This window comes from Protopterus annectens, chromosome 8.part0 (genome assembly GCF_019279795.1).
Source record: "Protopterus annectens isolate FY-2018-M chromosome 8.part0, PAN1.0, whole genome shotgun sequence".
NCBI classification, from domain to species: Eukaryota; Metazoa; Chordata; order Ceratodontiformes; family Protopteridae; genus Protopterus; species Protopterus annectens.
In genome coordinates, this window is record NC_056741.1 from 1,352,833,797 (window position 1) to 1,352,859,358 (window position 25,562).

Sequence of the window (25,562 nt, forward strand, 5' to 3'; positions counted from 1 at the left end):
TTGCCACATAAATAATTATGTTGAACTTGCAAGTTATAGGCACGGAGCTTCCACATCAGGCAGCCATTCTACTCGGGCTTCATAGTGTAGCCATTCAGGCATTCACAGCCTGCTCCTTCCATCCTGCTTTTATTCATTCTTTGTGACTTAGACTAAGAAGAAGAGTCCCTGATGTTATATGTAACAGGTGAAGTCTTCCTGTATCATTTGATCTTTGAAGGGGTCCTTCTAGTCACAGATCTCCCCCACTGTCCATCTGTTCTTGAATGCCCCCAACATTCTTTGACTAGACTGCAATTGGAGTTCTTGTAAATCAGGCAAGAATATATTCGTATAGACTATCTGTTAAGTCTTAAATTGTTTTTTTTTTTTTTTTTTTTCCTTGATTTGCAGGAAGTGTGTTTACTTGGTGGTTGGAGAATCAGTGAACACAGGGGACTGTGAGTGCTCTCCTAGTAAGGACTGTCATCACAGCATTCATTGGCTTAGATGGGGCAACTCTTGAGCCTTGGAGAGTCAGAGAGAAAATGTTGAACTGGAATGGAAGAAAGGATGAGCTTGCTCAGAGTCCCCTTGTACATCAGTTGATATGGAGACCTGTGCTGGTTATAAACTTTGGGGGGTGGGGTGGTTTTTGATTTGAAACTTGATGTCAGAGATCCTAGACCCCCTTGGGATTCCAATTGTATTTGAGGAGAATTTTGAGGAGAATTTAATTACAAGAATTTTCATTTTTGTAATCTGAAGTGACTTTCTTAGAAGACTGTCTTTATTAGCCATGATTTCAGAGTTCAGAATTATATTTTTTTTCCTCTGAAGTTTTCAGAAGATGCTTCTGTTTCTTACTTCTGTCAGTTAATGCACTTTCCACCACTTTGTCCTAATTTCCAGAATGAATGAGACCTTTTTGCTGCATTGAAGTGCATTAATAGCTTTGATAATTATTTAGGAGAACAAAGACCTTCAGTAAAATTCTCAGAACAGCCAAGCAAGAAGACGTGAGCAAAAAAATATACAATTTTTTTTATTTACAAGAAGTACAACATAGTTTTTCCTGTGGCTTTGAAGGCTCATTCTACATGAGTTGTCTTCTTCAGTGGCCTTCTTTGTCACTCTACTCTTGAAGTACATTTATGCAACCACAGTTTAATGAGCATGCATTTGCCAAGCTTTATAAACGGAGTACGATTTATAGTAGGAAGAGTTTGTTGATAGATTTTTGTTTATGTTTTTCTGAAAGGAAAGCACTGATCTTGTTCTTTTTTCATGATTTGCATGGACTTTTACACTGTGTGTGTTTATATGTGTATGCATGCGTGTGACACTGATCTATAGTTTGGATGTCTTACAAGAGACATAACACGAAGTGAGATGGAGCTAAGACTTCAATGTATTGCTTTTTGCTAAAGAGTTACCTCTTACACAAGAGTCTTGATTTCCTAGCATTGTTCCTGTGAATCCTTATCATTCTTGAAGTGGCTTTTTTTTTTTGGTCATGTTGGCTCTATCACATCATGCTTTTTGGTTTAAATTTTTTTTTCAGCATGAAGTGGCACCACCCCCTGTACATATTTCTGAAATCAACAGTGACATCAGGGGTGGTGCTGTGTAGAATTGCTAGAAGTTTGAAGCCATTAGCCAGTGTCTGCAGGTTCTGCATGTCCTCTCTGCGGTTGTGTGGCTTTCCTCTGGGTGCTCCAGTTTCCCCCCACATTCCAAAGACATGCAGTAGGTGAGTTGGACACTCTAAATTGACTGAAGATGTGAGTATATGTATGAGTGAGTGGATGAACTACCGCGGTAGGGCTAGCCACCTGGTGTTGTAAACGTTGGCTTGAGATGATTGTCACTGTTGAAGTGACACCCAGACCCCATGTGCAAAATGGGAAAAAGTGATTGAGGATGGACGGATGCGATGGTTCCATTTTTTGGATATACTATTAAGACTAGCTTTCAAGGGTTAAATGTTCAGTGAGTTCCTAACATAGCGTGTGTATGTGTGTGTGCGTGCCCACACATATGCTGGGTGATATTTTTTATTTTTTTTCTGCTGTCTCCTTGCTCTAGCTATCTTTTTTTGTGGTTGACTTTCCATCTCCTTCACTCAGCTGGACCAAGACAAGCTTTACTTGACCACTGATGTGGAAACCGCAGGGCATCTGTTTTTTCATCCTGTCTGAATGCCTCCATTCATAGGACTACATTTGCTGTTGCTTGCATTTTTTATTTTTTGGGATTTTACTGGAACCTTCTCTTGTCTCACTTAAGCTTCTGCTTGAGGGCATACATAAACAAGGCCACAGAACCACTCTGTTCAGGAGGGAATGTGGTCTAGTATTTGCTCTTTTTACTTGGCCTGTTCTATAAACATGGGTTACTGATTTGGTCAGAAATATGGCGTTGATTTTGATGTGTCACTATTTTGTAATATTGGGTTAGGTAGCAACTTGTACCTTCACATGTAGTTGACATTACTGTGCCTTCAATGTAGTGTGAATTAGTTTAAAAAATATTGTCTTCTGTGCATTCATATATTTCTAATATTTCTGTTACTGTAATACTTCAGAAGACTGTAATCCAGCATTAATTTCATTATTCTGCACTGATTAGTATGCCTAGACAAAAAAAAAAAGGGGAGACTGAAATTCTTGTCCTTGAAGGTTCATCTGTTGCCTTGCATGAAACTGAAATTTGGTCACTGACAAAAGTCCACATTTGTTGTCATTTTAACTCTAATTGTTTTGTGGATCTGAGAAACAGTAGCTTTCTTATGATGTCTACCAACATTTGCTTATTTTTTTTCTTTTAATGTGCATTGTTTGTGTTCTCCTGTGAGTTGGACCTTGTGATGTTCTCCAGTGTTCACATCAGTCACACTGTTATTTCTTGTGGTCACGGCATTGTAGCAAAAGCATTGTCTGCTGCTTGGATAGAAAATCAACAATAACTCATTTCCTGTACAATTCATCTCTCCCTTATGTTTTTTTTATTGTATCATTTTTGCGCCTCTGCCTGCTGACCATCAAGCCTCTAAGAGACTTTCATCCAGACAGCCATGAGGATGTTTTATGCTTTCGCTGGTATCTTGGCAGTGAAAGCAGTTTTCATTTTATTGACTGTATCCTACTCCCCCAATGGCAACATGAGCACTTGCATCACTGTGAAGCTTGCGTATACCCTCACAGTTGATTCATGCATGCTCGCTCTCCTAAATTTGCTGGCAGGGACTACTGTCACTGGCTTCAGCAGCCACTCTCACATCCTTTGGTTTCACTAACCCCCCCCCCCCACACACACACGTACTGCCTGACAAAGTTCACTCCTGTGGGGCCCTGTTATTGGAGCCATGGTGAAAGCCAGATGAGAAACTGCACCTCCAGCATTGTAAACAGCAGCATTATTACTATATTAATGCTTAGATCTGTCCAGTCTGAAGAATCCCATCCTCGCAGATATGATTTATTTCTCAGAAAGTGTGTAGTATATTTACATAGTGTTGAGTAATGATGAGCTGAGTTAACAATCAGTATTTCTGTTGCCCCTTCCTAAGAGATGAAAAATCATATCCTGTCTTTATGTTTTAGTGTAACAGTGTGCAATTCTGTTACAGTGCCAGCCGTCCAAATTCTTAAATTGTATTGTAACAAACTAAAGCTAATTTGTTGTTTTTGAAATAGTTTATATATTCATACTATTTTTATTTGTATTTTTTCAGATACTGAGAGTTTGTTAAATGGAAACCACCAGGAATCTCTGAAAGAAGTTCCAAAGAGTCCCCCTGAGAAGTCAAGACCACCCCACAGTGCTCTTGTTACTTCCATTGAAAAAGACCTGGAAGACATTATGAATTCTTTAGTCATGGAGGATGCAACTTCGTCTGCAAAAAAAATGTCTGCTGTGCAGCTATCCCCTCTATCTCCCATGGTCAATGGAGGAGGACGACATTTGTTATCCCCTCCAATGAGTCCTGGAGCAATGTCTGTAGGATCTAGTTATGACAATGCATCTCCAACATGTTCCCCATTGTCGTCTCCATCAGTTGCCAGCAGTGGGAGCTATACTAGTCATTCTCCAAGTAGTCAAGAACAAGGACCTGTGATGCCACCTGTGGTACCCCTGCGTTCTTCTAGCTATAGCCATACAGTACAGCTTCATCAGCAGAGAGGTCTGCCAGCCTATGGTGGTTCTGGAATTGACTTGAGAAGCAATGGACTCAGCTCAGGCCCACATAGAGTACCAGAAAGTCCAAGGCTACAAAGAAGGGCTGTTCATGAAACTCCTCCAAGCCCAACACTTTCTAGACGTGGACCAGTTTCAGAGAACTTGTCTTCTGATTTGCTTTCTGATGGTAGAAGAGGCTCAGACAGCCCAAGGTTAGTTCAGCAGTTTCAAGCATTGCCAGTGACAGCTTCTGTCTGTCCAAATGAACTGTTTGCCAGTGGATCAAGGGGGCAAGCTCTGAGTGTTCCTAGTAGCCCAAGACCTTCAACCAAGTTTCAGTCCCCATCTGCACAAAGGTCCAAGATGACTTCTCTTCAAGACCGACCACCCAGCCCCTTTAAAGACATTAGAGAGACCAACATTGACCGATCCATTGTTTCAAGTCCTTCTAGACAGATGTCGCCAAGAATATTTCAACCAGTGGAGTCCCATGGCTTTGTTCAAGTTGATCAGTCGTGTCAGATGAATTCAAGGACATTGCAGCCACCTGAGAGCCCAAGAATGAGTAGAAGAAATGTAGAGCTACCCCCACCTAGTCCTTCTTTTTCAAGAAGAGGAGCAACACCATTGTCTCTCTTATCTCCTTTACCCAGTTCTCCTCACACGAGGAGCTCTCAAGAAAATTCTCAGGTGAGGCTGGTTGATGTGCCTGAAAGCCCACGTACGAGGCGCAAGTTGGCAAATGCTTCATTACATTCTTCTGAGAGACCGGAAGAATTTTCTTCTTATGGTGGACCTGTAACTAATACTAGCAGAACTATAAGAGAAAGAAGCCCCTCACCAACACGGTATTCAGGTGAAACTCTGTCACAGAGGAAACCAAGTTATTGCAATACGTTAACTCCAGCCTACAGTTTGAACTCGTTGGCAACCACATCCCCTCAGCCAAGCCCCAGGCTGCAAAGAAAAATGTCTGCTGATGTGAAGGTTCCTTTAGTAAGGGAAAGAAAAAATAGTATTACAGAAATACATGACAATGAAGATGAACTTTTGGAATATCACCTCCGACAGAGAGAAGAGCGCCTTCGTGAACAGGAAATGGAAAGATTGGTAAGTATTGCTATACAACATCTTTATTTAGAGAAAAGCATATATTTTAAAGTGATTTAAGTCATTGTAACAGTTTTATCTTAATAGGCTCATGGGACATACTTTAGCATGTCCTTTGTTGTATCAACTTTATTCTGGTGAATTCTTATCTCCATATTGTCTGTTAAATTTTGCTGCATCATCCAATTTCATAAATTACAAGCTATTAGTGGTGTGTGTATAATTTAGTGTAGGGTTAGGTGTAAGATTTTAGGTGTATGTGTGTGGATTGCTGTTTGTTTGGTGTGCTTGTGTGTATGTGTTTTGGAACAGCAAATTATTTCCCTAGGAAAAAATTTGCTGTTCTGTATGTTCGACGTTTTCAGCTTTCTCTGAATAGGGTTCGAGATTAGAACATTCGAAGTTTTGAAACTTCGATGTTCTTATATAGACCCGTGTGTGTGTGTGTATGTGTGTATGTGCATAGATAGATATGTGTATGTGTATTTAGTGCCAGTATTATTATAAAATTATTTTAATATTATTATAATTATTATTATGCTTCCAGTGTGTCTAGCAGTCTTTAAAGATCAAGTGTAAAGAAATTTTAGTACTTAAAAAGGAAGATTTATTCGTTTCCGATTTAATCTTTGTGCTCATGACCACTCCTTTATAGTAAAAGGAAGTTCTTTTCAGTACTCTTCTGGCTGTTGTTTGGGATTTGGGAAGTTATGTGGAGAGTGACCTAACTTTTTACCAAAATGTGTCTGTTGTTGTAAGAATGTCCTTCTATATTGCAGAGCTTATAAAGAAAGAGATGCCCCCTTTGGCATGTATCTGGCATACAAAGCATTCTCCACCCCACTGCTGATGGACTTACTGTGCATCAGTAAGTCAAATGGCATCAGTAGTACTTGGGCTAGGGATCTAAACTCGCAACATCAGTATAACGGTTTGGAGGGACAGGTATATTTTGCAGAGGATACTTCTGCTGTGGAACAGTCTCCCCATCCACGTAAAACAAAGTTCGTCCCTGTCCACATGTTGCAGAAGAGATTTAGATCCCTAGACTGAGTATTTCTGATGGCGTTTGACTTGCTGATGTGCAGTAAATCCATCAGTAGTGTGTCACAGGATGCCTTTTATGCCAGACGTAGGTCACCTCATAAGAGTCTGTAGGATACCGAGGGTAGTGACAGGGCTTTGAATCGGTCTGTGTATGACATGTTGTTTAGCCCTTGTATCTTTTTAGTAAGGTATCTCTGTGGTCATTCCAGTTTTGCTTGTGTCTAGAGAGATGCATGCTAAAGAGGGCATTATATTCAGTGACTGGCCCAATGAGGGCTGAGTAAAGGGTACAATGACATCCCTTGATATAGACACAATCCATTTGTTTATAAGTTGTGCAATATAGAAGGATTTTCTAATAGACACGTTGGTTAAACATTAAGTCACTGTCCACATACAGTGGATATAAAAAGTGTACACACTCCTGTTAAAATGCCAGGTTTTACAATAAATCATTTCAGAACTTTTCCCACCTTTAATGTGACCTAAAACCTGTACGATTCAGTTGAAAAACAAACAAATCCGTTATGGGAAAAATATAAAAAATAAACTTACAATAAGCTGGTTGCATAAGTGTGCACACCCTTAAACTAATACTTTGTTGAAGCACCTTTTGATTCAATTACAGCATTCAGTCTTCTTGGGTACACACCTGCCATCAGTTAGAGACTCTGATTAACCCCAAGTAAAGTTCAACTGCCCTAGTAAGATTTTCCTGATATTTACTCAGTTGCGTGCTACAGCAAAAGCCATGGTTCGCAGAGAGCTTACAAAGCAGGCTGCCAGGAGACCTACAGCAACACTGAAGCAGCTGCAGGAATTTTTGGCAAGTACTGGTTGTGTACTACATGTGACAACAATCTCCCTTATTCTCCATATGTCTGACCTGTGGGGTAGGGTTGCAAGACGGAAACCTTAAAACATCCAGGACTGGCTAAAATTTGCAAAACAATATATCAAGTCTCCCAAAAGCATGTGGGAAAATGTGTTATGGTCTGATGAGACCAAGGCTGAACTTTTTGGCCACAATTCCAAAAGGTACGTTTGGCGCAAAAACAACACTTCGCATCACCAAAAGAACACCATCCCCACGGTGAAGCATGGTGGTGGCAGTATCATGCTTTGGGGTTGGTTTTCATCAGCTGGAACTGGGACTTTAGTCACAGTGGAGGGAATTATGAACAGTTCCAAATACCAGTTACTTTTGGCCCAAAACCTTCAGGTGTCTGCTAGAAAGCTGATGATGAAGAGGAATTTCACCTTTCAACATGACAATGACCCCAAGCATACATCCTAATCAACAAAAGAATGGCTTCACCAGAAGAAAATTAAAGTTTTGGAATGGCCCAACCAGAGCCCAGACCTAAATCCAATAGAAAGTCTGTGGGGTGACCTCAAGAGGGCTGTGCACAAGAGATGCCCTCACAATCTGACAAATTTGGAGCACTTTTGCAAGGAATATTGCCAAATCAAGATGTGCCACTCTGATAGACTGCTACCCAAGAAGACTGAATGCTGTAAATAAATCAAAAGGTGCTTCAACAAAGTATTAGCTTAAGGGTGTGCACACTTATGCAACCAGCTTATTGTACATTTTTATTTTTTATATTTTTCCCTTAACAGATTTGTTTGTTTTTTTTCAGTTGAATTGTACAGGTTATAGGTCACATTAAAGGTGGGAAAAGTTTTGAAATTATTTAATGTGGTCTCATTTATTTATATCACAAAAACCTGGCATTTTAACAGGGGTGTGTACACTTTTTATATCCACTGTACGTTTCCAAATCCTGAACAACTGGCTCAACTCTTATGAGTGTATTGGGTGTAAAGGACAGAGCAAAAATGTGAGGCTAAGTCAGGGACTTTTTGCAAAATCAATAATAGTTGATGGCTATGTGAGGGGACTTAAATTATTTGCACTATGTGTATTTTTTTCATTCATTTAATCACTGTGAGTCATCTGAGATGCTGACAGTCAAAAAAATGTCCGCAACTGCTGGGCTCATTTGTGGTTATGGATGTGCACGCATGTGTGTAGGTGTGCGTTTTTGTTTGTTTATGTGTCTTTTGTGGGTGTGCATGATTTTCTTTATGTACGAATGCAAAGACAGTCTGTCTGTGCCTCTGCATCCGTTAATAAAAGTGTGTGTTGGTGTGTGTCTCTGTGTGTAGACATTAAATGCTTACATAATGGATGTAAAATACGTCTCCTAACAGCAATTGCATATCCTACAGTAACTGTGAAGCAAGAGACAAAGGAAACTGTTTTACGTCAAAAATTAAAAAAAAAAAAAAATTAATATATTAATAGTAAAACAAGTACAATCCAATGTAACAGGTAGCCCATTATCTAAGTGTAGTAATATCCTCCAGGGTGGGTTTATAGGGGAAGTAATGGCCTTACAGAGGTGGAGAGACCCTCTGCCTGCAGCGTCAGGCCTCACAGCACCTCAGAGCAATCAAGTATTTCCCCAGCAGTGCTCACCCTTTTAGACGTTATTGCTTGCTTGAGACAGGAATTGTCTGATTATTGATAGAATATGGATATTCATCACCATATCCATTGGGGAATTCTAAAAATGAATAACTGTATTTTTCAGTGTTTAAATATATGTTTCTGTTTATGAACCATGTGTATAGAGAATCTAAATAACTTCAACCTTTCACGATTCCTAAAGATTGTAAGAATACTACCATTCTTAATATCATGAGCATGCTTGCCTGTCCATATTTTGTCAGTGTGTGGGAATGTGTCTGTGAATGTGTTAAGCAAAAATAGCCACAAGACTGAACCCATAGGAACACCTTTGACTGTTGTCTGTGAAGACAGAGCATTAAGGCCCTTGCACAGCATTTAGAGTTATGATGACAGTTGAGTATCGGCCTTAATATAAAGTGGTCTGATGAATTATATAGAGGAAATTAAACTGATATTTTGCAGTGATTTTGACACAGGTGTTATATTACATTTTGGGATAATACTGCACACTATACTAGAAGGGGAGGTGGCAAATCATTGGTTTATACAGCTGTTTGATTTTTGAACATCTGATTTGCACATTGGTAAAATACTGTGTGACATTTAACTGTGGTCTTGATTTTCTGTAGGCAGTGTGTAAAAATAATTTTTCATAAAAGAACGTCTGTTGCCAGAAATTGCGCTATTGGCATAGAGAGATGAAGCCCTGACTACAGACCAGGTAATCAGGGATGTTCAACATATTGATTTCTGCTGCAGTAGCCTTAGTTATATGGGTTAAGGCTACTACAGCAGTGATCATTCAAACATCTACTGTTATGGTAAGTTTACTTACACAACTGTACTTTCCATTAGCAGCCTGAGCACTTGATGGTGCGGCAGGGGAGGATGAGTGAGTCAGTTTGATCTTATTCTCCACTGACAGACATTATCCCTGCTGGAGGATAGTGACTGAGTCAAATGGGCAGGGGCTGGTGTAGGGACAGCATGAGCATGGTCACCCAAGCCAGTAACAGTAGCCATTGATGGTTGTATACATGGAAGCCTGGCACAAGTTGTTAGAGGGCATAGGCAGTCCCTATGGTGATGTAACTATCCATGTCAGGCCCTAAGGAGAGGGGTTAGGGCAGTTCACAAAATAGCTCTCATTTCCAGGATGCTGACGAGAGCACCAAACTCCCCAAAGTTTGCCTGTCTGGATGGCTGTCACCGTAGGGAGATTCTCTGCACCCCAAGGGAATGGATTTGCTTGAGTCCAGTGTTGGATGCTTGATGATCTGCAGGCAGAGGAGGACAAACCACCTAAAGAAGCATGTGAGTTTTATTGCCACTCATGGTTTGCTATTTGCCTTTTTGCCATTTCTAAAAACATCTGAATGACAACGTTGAGTAATTGACACGATAGAAGTGAAGAATAGCCGTAGAAGTGCATGTTGCACTTTTACAAAAAAAAAAAAAAATCCATAAAAAATAAATATTAATCGGCTTTTGTACCATTACACAGATTATATTGTCTTAAATTAAGCACTTCTCCACTTAAATATTGGTATACGTTGTGGTTAACAAGTACTGATTACAAGGATGTGACTTTCACAAACTGAGTTGGAAAAGGCTGCATGTGAAGTTTTGAATAGTAGAAAACGGATTGAGAGACAAAATCTGTAGAAAGATGGGGTAGTAGTGGAGTATGGCCACTGCCATTAGGCAGATTTCTTAAAGTGGATCAAAGTGCCAAGAAAAAATAAATTGTTTGGCTAGTACAAAGTTAGCAGTTTCTTCTGAATAGCGGTCTTGTGGCTATTGCAGATAAGTGCCAATCTCAAGGCATGAAACATAAGCACACCTTTCCTTATAACTTGCCAGATATTTATTAATTTATTAACTTGTTTTGTTTGTTTATAAACTTGGTAGGTGTGCCTTCTTCATGGTTCCTTTAAAATCATGACTGCACCATATGTAGTGTTACTGGTAGCACATGCTTTTTACATATGGATAATACTTGGTGCGTTTTGTGTGCTAGTAACAAGGGGATTTTCAGTACCTTATTAGAACTTGAAGTTTTACCAACAAATCTGAGAGACTGATTTCTTTAGACCTGGTTAGTCATTTTTTCTACATTTGTATGTAACCAGAAACTGTGATGAAGAGTGAAATAAGTCCATTGAACTGATCTGCAGCACAGCACAGAGATAAAAGGGTAGGACGCTATGAAAGATCAGGGTACATTCAGTAGAGCTTGGTTTCTCTCACGGCCTTCATTCACATAAACTTCCCCATGATTTCCTAGGTGGGTGTATGAGTACTTTAGTTATTTATCTATTTGTATGTGCATTTGTATTTGTTAATCAGGGTAGAGCACTGATCCACATGGACATTTTTAATTTCATAGCCCAGTATCACTGTTAAGGTACTTTCTCCAGAGTTACACAGCAGGCAAGTGAAGTCTTGCAGAATCAAACTGTGGGTTAAGGGAAACAGTTCATAGTAGTAGTTCTCTGCTCTGACAAACAAATGTAGAACAAAATAAAATGCACAAGGAAATGCAGCTGGGTTGTTGTACCTTTTTACAGAGCAGACATTAAAAGTGCTGTTTCTTTAGTACTTTGCCACATGCCAGTATAGTTCTCATTGGGTTTGTATTGCTTTTGAAAGGAAATGGTATAGCCTGGATGTGGGCATTTTTGCTTCCCTGAATCTTCTCTGAAATGTTATGTTAGGGCCATTGTGCAGCCTTCATGATTGCAGTAGCCATGGATTTTACAGTAGGTCATTAAAAATGTTGTAATACAGGAAGATGGTGGCAACATTATCACACTGATTTTTTACTGTAACTGTTCTTGAATCCTCTATTCATTCATACTTTGTTTTTCTATTTCATAGGATCATAGATTCATAGGAGGTTACTAGGCTAATGGCCCTGGGGCCCTTATAAGCCTAGCCAAGAGTTTATCCCCAAAAAAGAAATTTCAGTCAGCACCTGTCACCCCTGTCAATGAGGGACACAGGTGGAACCCCTGAGACAAATTTGTGGTTTCCCATCCATCCACTTATCAAAGTTGAGCTTGAATAGGGTCAGCGAGGTACTCTGTTTAACATGTATGGGAAGTCTGTTCCAGAGATGGGGCAGCCTCTGGGGAGACAAACCTGTCTCTCCAGCAGTTTTTATTGGTGCCGCATATTAGATTTAGGCCTTTTGAGCGGGTAATGTGCGAGGAGTTAGACTTACGTATATGGAGCATCTCTAGTAGGGCAGGGTCTGATATTGCCTTGTAGGCTAGACACAGATCACCTCTGAGCAGTCTGTATGATACTGATTAATGTGATATGATTTGAGCCTGTCCGCATAGGACACATGTTGGAGGCCATGGATTCTCTTTATGAGGTATTTCTGTGGCCTTTCCAGTTAGTGCAGGTGTTTGGAGAGGTACTTACCAAATGGGACATTATAGTCAATTGTTGGCTTAATGAGGGAGAGGAGTACAGAGAGGTAATAACCTTCTTTTTTCTGGATGCAATCCCTTTACTTGTGAGATGAACCAGGTAAAAGGGTTTTCCTGACCACTGCTGCTACATGATGGTCGAATGTGAGGTTGTTGTCAAGTTGAGTACACAGGTCTCTCACCACAGGTTGTGTGGTTAGGGGGTTGTCATTGATGTGGTAATCAGTAGGGGCTGTATTTTTGCCGAATGGTATGATAATACTTTTTTTTTTTTTTTGCATTTAATTTAAGGCCATGACTTTGGCACCAGTCATTTTCTGCTGGGAGACGCTCTTGCAATATATTAACATAATTTAGGGAGTCAATGACAGCACCCAACTTAGTCATTTGCAAACTTGGTCAACCACAGGCCTTTTGTCTTTGCCTGGACCTCTGAGAAGTAGATGCCAAACAGTAGGGGCCCCAGGACAGATCCCTTGGGAACACCACTAGCGACAGGTCTGCTTTCAGAGGTGGAGCAACCTATTTTGACCTTGTAGGTCTTATCAGTGAGTCAGCTGGCCACCCACCAGATGAGATAGGGATTTATGCCAAGTTGTGTTAGCCTTTCGATGATGCCCAAGTGGGGGATTGTGTCAAAGGCCTTGGCCAAGTCGAGGTAAGCTGTATGTACTGACTTTCCCTCATCTAGGGCCATGGTGATAGTCTCAAAGAAGTCAGCTAAGTTCAACAGGCAAGATCTGCCCTTAACAAATCTGAACTGGCTGGAGTCAAGTGCTTGGGGATTGCCTTTGTCCTTCTTTATGAGATCCATAATAATAAGCTCCATGGCTTTACAGATAAGACTTGTCAAGCTAATGGGGTGGTAGTTTCCAGAGTCAGTAGTGACACCATCTTTGTGCAAGGGGATGACAATGGCAGTTCTCCACTCTGCTGGAATGAAGCCTGTACTTAGGCTGTGGTTGAATAGGGTGCTCAGTGGTGAGTAGAATACAGCTTGGGATACTATCAGGTTCCATGGAATCTGTGTTCTTTGCCTTAAATAGAGCCTTTAACACTTGATCTACAGAGATGTGAGGTGCAGGACAAGTATTGGGGATGTTGAATGGGCCTTGGGGGGATAGATACAGCGCAAACTTCACCCACCTCTGCTAACAGGTCGGGTAAGTCAACAGGATCAGTGTAAGTGGTACCGTTAAGTACTAATTTGGAACAAACCTGAGCTTTGTCATGGAGGTTCCTGATGTAATTGAAGAAGGCTTTGTGGTTTCCCTTTGTTTTGGAGGCTAGTTTCAATTCATAATTGGCTTTGGAAATTTTCACTAGTGATCTAATTTGCTTGTTGAGGCTGAGGAGGGACTTTTTCCACTTTGGAATTTGTTCCTTTTTACCCTTGGACAGCAGTTTCTTCCTTTTGTTGTAAAGCCTGTTGATAGAGGATGTCCACCAGACAAGTTTGCGTTTCCTTGAGGAGCAGGTTTTAGTTTTGTTGGATATGGCTGAGCCCATGCAGTTGTACAGGTGCTTGTATGCTGCATTGGCGTACTGTTCAGCATAGTTGCCTGCATCCTCGGGGGGGGGGGGGTGTAAAGCTACTGATACCGCCCTTAGGAGGTTGTATTCAGCTTTTGAGAAGTTTTTTTAGCCTGGTTACGGCTGGGGAGTGTTGGGTGGGATAGAAACTTTGAATGCGACAGACCGATGATCTGATCTCACCAGGGAAGAACATACTGTGGGAGTGGTGCAGCAGTCACCCATATTGGTGAGAACCGAGTCCCGAATGGTATCTCCCGTTGTGGAGGATGAGACGAGCTGGTGTAGTGCATTAGAATTGATGAAGTCAAGGAATCGTTGGGTGAGTGCATTAGTGCAGGAATAGTTCACCCAGTCTATGGTGGGGCAGTTGAAGTTACCAAGGATCAGGGTGTTAGGGGGTAACTTGATGGAGTCAAGTAGATGCAGGTAGGAGGAGTGGGTGTTCTGAGTTATGGAGGGGGCTCTATAGCTGGCTGTAACTTGGATGAGTGTCTTGCCAACTGTCAGCTGCACCTGGAGTAATTCCAGTGTGTCATGCTGGCAAACTTGTCTGGAGGTGTGCCTGTCCTTAATGAATATAGAGACTCCACCACCCTTAGTCTTCCTGACTTCATTTTGGGGTTGAACGTGTGAAATGAGATATAGACTGGTAATGCAGGGGTGCTAAAACCAAAACTAAGATGCTTAGAATAGCAGATAAATTTAATCAGGCTACTATCAAGCAGTAATAAGTGCAGCAGAATAAGAGCACTTGAACACTTAAGAGCATACAGCAAAGCAAAGTTATATAATAACTTAGGTAGAACACAGTTACAGTAAGAGCAGCTGAATAAAGTGTAACATTTTTCATTCATTCATTCATTCATTCATTCATTCATTCATTCATTCATTTATTTATTTTCAGTGGAGAGGGAAGATAATTCAAGATTAAGAAACTAATGGGGTTGGCCTTCCAAAATGCTCTCTCTGTACACAGTAGACAGAGCTGGTGAGATGGGACTGGTAGGAGTGTCTGAAATCAAAGAAGTAAGGGGGTGACTATTCTTCCCAAATTATCTCACTTTTGAGTGAGCAAATGAGATGAGACTTGGAGGAGTGTCCAAAGACAAATTTATAGCAGGGGCGGGCAGTTCTAAAGCCACAATGTTTAAGAGTACAACACTTTTGGGGCGGGGTTGGGAACAACAAACTGCAGAGAGAGAGAGACTACCAATATTCAGTTAATATTCAGTGAAACAAATAAATAAATGCAGTACAGATGTTCTTCGTGTTTCACTGTTGCAGTCATTACATTTGGGTTATCTGCTTGCAGGTAGCCCTCAGTCGGCCTGATTAACAAAGTCTTGGGTCCTGCATCGGTTGCTGTCCCTTTTTCCATGATGTCAGTTTGTCAGGGGTATAAAACATGCAGCCGACGCCATTACATCAGTCTTTCTTGCAGTGCGGTGCCAGAAGCAGAAGCAGTTCACAATTGCCGGTCGTCCGACTCCTGAAATTTTCGTTTTCGAGTTTCAGAACCGAAGTCTTCAACTAAAGCTAAGTACCCCGTTGGGGAAACTTTTTCTTGCTCCTTACCGATGTCAATAAAAGTTAATAATTGCATTACTTGTGGAAAGCAAATACCTCATAAAGATTTTCATTCGTACTGTATTCCTTGCCTGGGCCCTTACCACGAAGTACCTTGCTGTCATTTTTGTGCTTTATTTAATCAGCGCACTGTCCTTCGTCGGTATATTTTTGCCTCAAAATATTTCGGTTCTCGGTTTAATTATCCAGAAATGTCGTCAGTTAGCCGTCTGACTACCGGGATACTGAAAAAAATGCAAAGATAAAGACAGAGACAGGCAACCGAGGTCCAAAACTGCCTACGACGCTTCTTCTAAGCCAGTCGCCAGTTCGCTGGTACTCAGTGAGGCTCTTTCGCAGCCCCTAATGCCCGCTACTGATTCGCAGGCCTCTACTGAGACCCATTCGGAGTCCGGTATGCCACGAGATGCTTCAACTATGGAACCCGCAGATGTCTCTACCTTGGATGGGTTCGAAGCCACTGTGCAAGCACCGGCTTCTGAGGGTGTATTTAGGCCTACGGACTTGCATATTAAACTGACGCCTCCTTCTTTACTTAGGCCTAAATCTCGATCCATGCCTAAAAAACCGACACCCAGGCCACATGCTCAGGCCTCTATGCCTAAAAAACAAATGATACGAATGACTGAAGATGTAATAACTCTAATCAGGGGTAGCCAACCCCCCCCCCTTCAAAGAGGCCTAGCCAACCCCCCCCCCCCTTCAAAGAGGCCTAGGACTGAAGTTGATTATGAATCTTCTGATCAGGATTCTGTTTTTTCTGATTCTTCTGATGATCTGGATTTGCCTTTATCTACTTATGAAGATTCTGATGCAGAGGACTCAATTCCCTCTGCTTCCCCTGCTGAGGATTTTTCTTTTGGGGAACCTTACATACTCTAAGGGAGCATTTCCACTGGGAAAGCCAGGATTTTTCTGATTCAAAAAAGAGGCTTAAGGATTTCCTTCTCCTACCTCAGCATAGGCCTTTAGCTATTCCACCTGTACTAGACATTGTTGATGATGATTTTTTGGAATCTAGTTTGGCCCTTGATTCCCTGCCTCCTGCTCCCAGAAATCCTGACAGATACTACCAGGGTCCTTGAGTCCCACAAGTTCCTTTTTAAAAATCCTATTGCAAATCCAGAGACTATTTCACAGGGGCCCAAGGGCATTAAGGCTTCTACTGCTAAAAATCCTACCCCTTCTGATAGAGACTCCAGGGCGCTGGATAGATGGGGTAAGAAAGTTTACACTTCTGCAGCCTTGGCCATTAGGGCTTTAAACTGCCAGTTTCATATGTTAAAGTGTCAGCAACATGTTACTGGACTGCTTAAACAAAAAATGATGTTGATTCCTGACTGTGTGGAAAATAAAGAACTACAGGATTTAATGCATTCTGCTGAACAAGTTGGAAAACATACTTTGCAATGTGGTTTTGACTCATTAGAGGCCTCTTGCAGGGCTGCTGTTACTGGGTCTGTGCTCAGAAGGCATGCTTGGCTTAAGGAGCAATCTTTGCCTGATCATGTTAAAACTAAATTTTTGGATGCCCCTTTAAATCAGGACCGCCTGTTTGGCAACAAGGCTGAGGAAGTTCTTAAAAAGATGGAAGATAAAGCTAATTTCGTTAGTCAAGTCTGACCATAAGCTAATCACCCTTAACATCCACATCCCACCCCCACCCCCCAGTAAGGAAACCTCCATAAAAAACTTCTCCAAAGCCAACTTCATGCTACTCAAGTCAAAAGTGACAAACTTCATGACACCCATGCAGACGGGAACTGAAAGTTCAACTGCTGAATCCTACACTAAGGCAGTGTATGAGCACATCCACTCGTGCATGAATCGTGCCATCCCAAATAGAACCAAGATGCTCTCATCCAAAAAAAGGAAGCCAATCTGGTGGTCTCCTGTCATAAACAAACTTGACAACAAGAGGAAGAAACTGTTGCAGAAAAGAGGAAAATTCCAGGATGCAAAAAACGTCCTTACCAGCCTCAGTAAGAAACTGAGATCCCTCATAAAATCCTCCAAAGCTAGTTACGAAAATAAAATTGCCAAAGATTCCAAAGACAACCACAAGGCATTCTATAACTATGTCAGGAATCTAAATGGCAATGCTCAGATCTGCTCTGAGCTAAAATAGAATGGCATTAAGTATACTGATCCCAAGGATATTGCCAATATCCTGGCAGATCGATTCAGTGCCAACTTCACCCCCCTCTCACCCCCTAAATGGCCCATCTCAGTACCGGAAGATTGCCACATTCCGGTAATAACAGCCACACAGGTAAAAAAAACACTCTCCAAAGCTAAGAATACAGCATCCATGGGACCAGATGACATCCTGGGCTGTGTACTACATGAATTACAATATGAACTGGCACCTCACCTAAGTGTCATGTTTAGTCATAGCCTCACCTCAGGTTTCATGCCCACTGAGTGACACAGAGCTACAGTTATCCCACTCCACAAGGGGGGATCCACCTTGGATCCCGGAAACTACCGTCTCATCAGTCTGACAAGCCTTATCTGCAAGGCCATGGAGCATATTATCATGGAACTTATAAACAAAGACATTAGCAACCTTCAAACACTGGACCCCACCCAGTTTGGGTTTGTGAAGGGCCGATCTTGTCTCCTGAACCTGATTGACTTCTTCAAATCAGTCTCCAGAGCCATGGACAAGGGAAAGGTGGTCCACACAGCCTATCTAGACCTTGCCAAGGCCTTTGACACCATCCCCCACTCTGGAATCCTAGATAACCTTACTAAACTGGGCATTAATCCCTACGTCACCCAATGGGTTGCTAACTGGCTTACTGATAGAACCCACACTGTAAAAGTAGCCGACTCCAAATCCAGCTCCAGACAAGTAACAAGTGGAGTACCTCAGGGTTCAGTCCTGGGACCACTGTTGTTTGGCATCTACTTTTCTGAAGTACAGGCCAACACTAAGGGACTCTGGATAACAAAGTTCGCAGATGACTGCAAACTGGGAGCCATTATTGAAACCCCAAATTATGTGGATACTCTGCAAAAGGGCCTTACAGAAACCGATGCTTTGTGCCAGAGCCATGGGCTCAAGCTCAATGCCAAGAAATGTATAGTTATCCCCTTTGGGAAAAAACATGTATCCGTGAATTACCATATAGGTGGCAGTACACTAAACACCGAAAGTGTGATAAGAGACTTAGGGACACAGGTGGACAGTGGTCTCACCTTCGATAACCACATCGCCACAACAGTTAGGAAATCCTTCTGTGTGGCACACCTCATCACTAAGGGCTTTTCATCCAGAAAAAAGGAGGTCATTGTCCCACTGTACTCATCCCTCATTAGACTCATTGTAGAATACAACGCCCCGTTTGGTATGTACCTCTCAAGACATCTGCAACAACTGGAAAGGCCGCAGAAATACCTCACTAAAAGAATCACAGGCCTAAAGTAGATGCCATATGCTGACCACCTTAATAAACTCCAGCTGTACTCTGTGGCATATCGTCTACTCAGAGGCGATCTCTGCTTAACATACAAGGCCATGTCAAACCCAGAGCTGTTGGACATGCTACACTTAAAGAAATCCCAATCCCTCAGAGCCACACGCTCCAGGGATCTAAACCTTGTTATCACAATAAACAAAACATGCTGGAGGGATAGGTTCCTGACCCAGAGACTCCCCAGACTCTGGAATAGATTGCCCATACATGTCAAGCAGAGCACCTCCTTGGCCCTCTTCAAAAGGAACCTTGATGATTGGATGGGAGAAAGGAAATTCACCCCGGGGATCACGTTTGTCGCCCTGCAAGACAGGGGTCCAGGGAAGTAAATAGTGTGGGAAGAAATAGCCAGGGAATTGTTATGGCTAGGCTTGTATAGGCCCTAGGGCTGATAGCCTAGTACCAACCTATGAACCTATAATTCTATGCAACCCGTTAAAGATTTTTTACAAGTTCAGCCTCCTAGATTTAGTAGGCACTGGCCCTCTAAGAATTGGTCCTTTCCAGCTCCTTCCAGGTCTTCTCAAGCCAAACCCAGACACAGCAAAAACCCCAGGTTTCACTCCCAGGGGACACACAAAACTAAGCAGTGGGGGGCCTCCACTTCCAACTCTGGGAATAATAAGACCCCCCCCCCCCCCATGGTAAACTGTCTCAGTGACTTCCTTTTAAAATTTCCAAGCACTTGTCAACTGACTGCACCTTTGGGGGGAAAGATTGCTCTTCATGCAAAGAATTGGGAACTCATTACCCAAGACAAATGGATTTTAAATATAGTATCCCAGGGATACAGATTTCACTTCCACATGTTGCCAATACCAAGCGGGTGGCCAGACCTACCCCCAAATCAGTGGACAGAGGTCCAAAAACAAGTACTTTCTCTCTTACGCATGGGGGCTTTTCAGCTGGTACCAGAAGAGGAAAAGGGACAAGGTTTCTACTCGAGACCTTTCCTGGTACCCAGAAAAGACAATTAATAGCATCCTATCCTGGACCTGTCTACTCTAAACACTTTTTTGGAGATTTCCAAAATTCAAGATGCTGACTCTTCACCAATTACTTCCTATGCTAGGCAAAGATGCCTAGTTGGTGACACTAGATTTAAAAGAAGCATACCTGCACATCCCAGTCAGGGAATCTTGCAGTAGATACCTACGCTTCAAAGCAGGCTACACGCACTATCAGTTCTCTGCACTGCCCTTTGGCTTATCTACTGCGCCCAGGGTATTCACAAAGTGCCTAGCTCCAATTATTGCATTTTGCAGGCAAAGAAATATTCAAATATACCCATACCTGGATGATTGTCTAATTCAGTCAGAACGCCAGGACATGCTTTTGAATCATCTGGCCTTTGTACATAGGGTTCTCACTTGTCTGGGGTACACCGTAAACGAAAATAAATCACACCTGGTACCCTGTCAACAAATTATATTCCTGGGAGCAAGCTTGAATACAACTTCCCAGATGGCTTACCTCACGCCAGAGAAACAAATTCATTTGACAACCTACTTCAAACAAGTGGCCACAAAAACCCTGCTATCTGCAAGACAAATACTGCAAGCCTTGGGGTTCATGGCCTCCTGCATTCTTCTAATTCCATATGCAAGGCTGCATATGAGGATATCTAAAAAGCCTATGGTGTCAACATTCTCAGGATCTGGAAACAATAATTTCTATCATACCTTGCCTATGCCTAGAGTTTCTTTGGTGGTAGAGGCCTGCCACCAAAACAAGAGACTACCTTTCACACCACCCCCTGCCACCCAAACCCTAACAACAGACACATCACACTATGCATGGGGGGCTCACCTGGCAGGGAAGTGCATTCAGGGCAAATGGAACCCAAGTCACATGCACCTGCATATCAATCAAAAAGAAATGTTAGCTGTACAGAATGCTCTGAAAGCACAGAATGCTCTGACAGCCTTCAAGGACCACATTCTTCCAGGACAACTAATGGTAAAGACGGACAACACCACTGTTATGTGGTACATAAACAAGCAGGGGGGTACACATTTTTATCCCCTCTGCATACTAGCCATGGCATTGTGGAGCACAGCCTTGAGCTACCGAGTGCACCTACAAGCTCATTTCCTGCCAGGAAAATGAAATACACTGGCAGGTGGACTAAGCAGAAACCTCATGGACCCACACAAGTGGAAACTGGAACCAAGGATTTTCAACATGTTGACAAGCAAATGGGGGAGCCCGGATATATACCTGTTTGCCTCTCCCCAGAACTACCAATTGGACAAGTTTTGCACAAGGACTCACCACAAACAAGCCTGGAAAGTGGATGCTCTGTCCTTCAGCTGGAAAAACCTATCAGTCTATGCCTTCCCCCCCTCTGCCTCTGCTCTCCAAAGTTCTACTAAAAATCAAACAGGACAAACCAAGGAGGATTTTTATTGCTTCAGACTGGCCGCGCCAACACTGGTACCCCCTCCTGCGCAGTGTGTCACGGTTATCCCCATGGCATCTGCCTCAGACTATTTCCCTGTTGCCTCAGCAGGAGAACCAGATTCTACACCCTCAGCTTCTAACACTGAACCTTGCAGCCTGGCTAATTACATAATCTCTCCTTTACCATCCCTCAGTAAACCTGTGATGGATATAATTTTAGAGGCAAGAAGGCCTAGTACTAGAAAATCTTATACTGAAAAATGGAAACGATTCTGTGCCTGGAACCAGTCTCAAGGGATGAGCACAGCAGCACCCAATTTACATCAGATTTTACTTACCTTAACTGAGATGCTTCACAAGGGCCTGTCTTTTTCCTCCATTAAAATCCATGCCTCAGCCATTTCAGCTCATTATAACACAGAACTTCCCTTCTTCTCTCATCCACTGCTCAAGCAGTTCCTCAGAGGGGTGAAAAATTTGAGACCACCCATGAGAGCTCCAACCCCAGCCTGGGAGCTTAACTTTGTTTTGGAGAAACTCAGTCTACCTCCTTTCGAGTCAGCTGCTACTGCAGACTTAAAATTTATTTCTCGGAAAACAGCTTTCCTTTTAGCAATCACTTCAGCTAGAAGGGTATCTGAATTACAGGCCCTTATGGCAGTGGAGCCTTTCATCATCTTTCATGCGGAGAGGGTGTCCCTCAGAACCAATCCATCCTTTATGCTCAAGGTAGTATCCAGTGTGGCTCTTAATCAGGCCATTCATTTGCCAAACTTCTTTCCCAATCCACAGAATAAAGGGGAAGGGATACTGCATTCCTTAGATGTGCACAGACAGCTTAGATTCTGTTTGGACAGGACTAAACCTCAAAGGAAATCTGAACAACTGCTGGTGGCATTTGCTGCAGGGGCAGAGGGTAAGGCTATTTCAAAGCAAACCATTTCTAAATGGATAAGCTATTGTATTCATTTCTGCTGTAAGCACCATGGAAAACCTATTCCCCAGGGGATCAGACCTCACTCCACCAGGGCTGCATCTACTTCTACAGCCTTTCTCAGAGGCGTCCCTACCAGGGACATCCTAGAAGCTGCTACCTGGAGTTCTGTACATACTTTCACCAAGCATTATCATTTGCCATTTTTCTCTAAATCCAGAGCTGGCTCTGCCACTGCAGTCTTGCAAGGTCTTATAGCTGGTCTTAATGCTATCTAAATTCCTCCTCCCAACCATAACTTTGGGAATCTACCCAAATGTAATGACTGCAACAGTGAAACATGAAGAACATAGTACAGTTGTGTACACTTACCATAACTGTAGATGTTAGAGTGTATTCACTGTTGCAATCCTGGTTACCCTCCCTCCAGCCCCCTAACTTCTTTTGGCTATACCTCTACTTTCATTTACTATGCTTAAAAGCCTTTTTGGTGTATTTGCTTTTTTGTTGGAGGTATATCATTGTACTTTTATATTTAATTGCTTCCTATGGGGGGGGGGGCACTTGACATCTGGGGCAAGAAAAACTGATGTAATGGCATCAGATGCATGTTTCATACCCCTGATGTCATGGAAGAAGGGACAGCAACCGACGCAGGACCCAAGACTTTGTTAATCAGGCTGACTGAGGGCTAACTGCAAGCAGGTAACCCAAATGTAATGACTGCAACAGTGAATACACTTGAACATCTACATTTATGGTAAGTGTACACAACTGTGCTTTTTAACTATCACTGAAACAGAACAAGTGCAAAAAAGTATTTGTTCATTCAGATGGTTGTAGAATCGGTCACATTTAGCTAAACAGCTCTGCTACTGAGCACAAATACACAGAAATGTTACTATACCAGTAGTATAAAAACAACATTTCAGTATGTTCTTTTGTCATACTGCAACATACTTGCAGTAAATATATTAAACTAAAATCACATGCATTATCTGTTTAAGTGTATACTTTTTATAACATCAAAAATCTGGAGCAATTTTATGTGATTTCTGAGTTTCACTATGTTATAGAATCTTATTATCTTGACATCTCTAGCAGTCAGTTTTGTCAGGGGAAATTTGGTTTTAAGATATATGAAAAAAGAAGAGCTTCATTTAAATGTAAAAAAACAATGTGATTATGTCCAAAACACATTCTTTGCTCCTTTAAGAAAGGAACAGCTGAATGCTGTTTACCCCCCCCCCAATAAAAAAAAAAAAAAAAAATCATTCAAGTGTCAGTTGTGCAGTCATCTGGCCAAAGTTACTGTGACCCTTAGAGCAGGTCATCCAAAAGTAGGCTTGGCTTGATGCAGGGACAGCTGGGCCTGCAGGGAGTAGGGGGAGGTGTGAGCAGTTGCAGTTTTCTTTTCCCCCTTTAACCCAAGGAAGTTCAGAGTTTGATATGGAAGGGACTGAAACAGAAGTATGTGGTGGAGAGCAGTTCTTTAGGAAAGGACTAGAGCACTATAGGGGTGCCACCTTGATGTATCTGTTGTCTTTGGCCAATAGGAGTCTGACTCTAAAAGTGGATTGGGATGTCCAGCAACAGGTAACTAACGACATAATGATGTATTTGCTGTCTTTAGAGTACTGCTTTCTGGCTTTGGTAGAGGTTCAGTTTAATAATCTTAAAAGAAATAGGTAGCAAATAGAGGTCTTTGCTGTATCCATAGAATGATGTACTAAGAGTATGAAGGACCAGTAGTCAGTGAGTCACTGGTCGGATGCAGTCCTAGCTGTGAGAAGCACTGCTCATCCTTTCAGCGAGTCTAGTGGAGGAAGTGGAGAGTTGCAGCTCTGACTTGTCTGGGGGATTCTGAAATATACAACTAAAACATCCGTCTTACTTTTTTTGGCTAGTGAGGTAAGACATTTTGAGAAACTGTCTAGAAGAGTTCTAACTGGTATGCCTCATTGTTCTTGTATTATTGTTATTGTTATTGCTATTATTTTTTATTTTTTTACATTTGATGGTTACAGCTTTGTGGCTTTAGGAGCAATCACACTTTATAGACCACTTGACTAAGAGCTTGAACTGAATATTTGCATCATATGGTTAGTTTGTCAGAAGGAAAAGTGATCACACTTAACCTGGATTCTTGTATGCAGATTAAGAAAGTTACTGAATGCTTTGAGTTATGAATGCTATTTTTTACACAATGCACTTATTTCAAGCAAAGGGCTTATTATTTCAGTATGTAGACTTCATAATTAAAATGATGTCTTCTGGAATTACAGGTACTGTGATGTTAAATAGACACAAACAAGAATGAATGGACTAGATTTGCAGTAAACAAGACATTAGATTGATTTCTGAAGGAAAATCTTATTTGATCAGAAATGCTATGTGATACTCAACATAAGTAAAATATGGTATCATTAGGTAGTAGAGAAAGCATTTTGTTAGGAACTCCTCCCATTTCCCTGAACCATGGAACTGAACTCTGATGAGCAAGACTGTATGTTTGGTAACCAGGTCTTTTGGAGTAAAAGGTGCCATTTTATAGAGGTTTGTGTGTGAGCGCACACACACACACACACACACACACACACACACACACACACACACACACACACACACACACACACACGTAATTATGCTGTTTTGGGTGATTTTTTTTTTTTATTGTTAGAAGTGATTATGCTACTTTAGTGTAAGTTTTGATGTTAAGTTGTCTATCTCACCTTCATTCTTGCTGGTTGGGTTCGGAGCCGATCCTAGGCTCCGACTCGGCCATCTTCAAAAGCTCGAGAGCTGTTTACTGGCTCAAGGCCACCCCATATCCCATGATGCCTGGTGCTAGATACCCAGATCTCGTTTGCTGCTTCTGCTGCGAGGTTGTCTTACTGGCTCAGGTCGTATATTTTCATTGTTTTATCTGTATTTTTGATAAAAACTATTAGGGTTTTTAGTGTAGATTGTTAGTTGTAGTTACAACCTTTCTTAGTATATCTTTGTTGTACCTATAATTTCTTTCCTGAATCCCTCCCCTTCCCTTCAGAAAACTCGTTTTAGTTCAAGAGTTTCCCCCTCCCCCTCCTCACTTTCTTCACATAGGTAGCCGTTTAAATTAGAGGCTAACCTTTTCTTTCTCTTCTAAAAAAAAATAGTATTTACCTAGTTTAGCCTTATTTGTTTGTTGGTAGCATAGAATATTGTTTGTATTTCTTGGCTGTTTTTTGGGTGTGGTAACTTTAGTGTGTGTGATAGTTATTATCTCCTATTTTTTGTGTATTGTTCTTGGTGTTCCTTCCTTTCAGGGATGTCCAAGGATACCAAGGTGTCCGGATTCAAGAAGTGTGACTCATGCTGTCAGAAGATGTCTCTGACAGATG

The 25,562-nt window shown here is 41.8% G+C and overlaps 1 protein-coding gene across 8 annotated transcripts in view; it reads left to right on the forward strand.

The window, feature by feature from the left end:
- The window catches only part of PHLDB1 (pleckstrin homology like domain family B member 1), a 2,201,164-nt gene that overhangs the window by 1,079,988 nt on the left and 1,095,614 nt on the right, over positions 1-25,562 (forward strand). For all 8 annotated transcript variants that reach the window (XM_044080920.1, XM_044080921.1, XM_044080924.1 and 5 more), the window contains one exon: positions 3,716-5,271. In XM_044080920.1, coding sequence (XP_043936855.1) covers positions 3,716-5,271 — 1,556 coding nt within the window. The remainder of the gene's footprint in view (positions 1-3,715; positions 5,272-25,562) is intronic.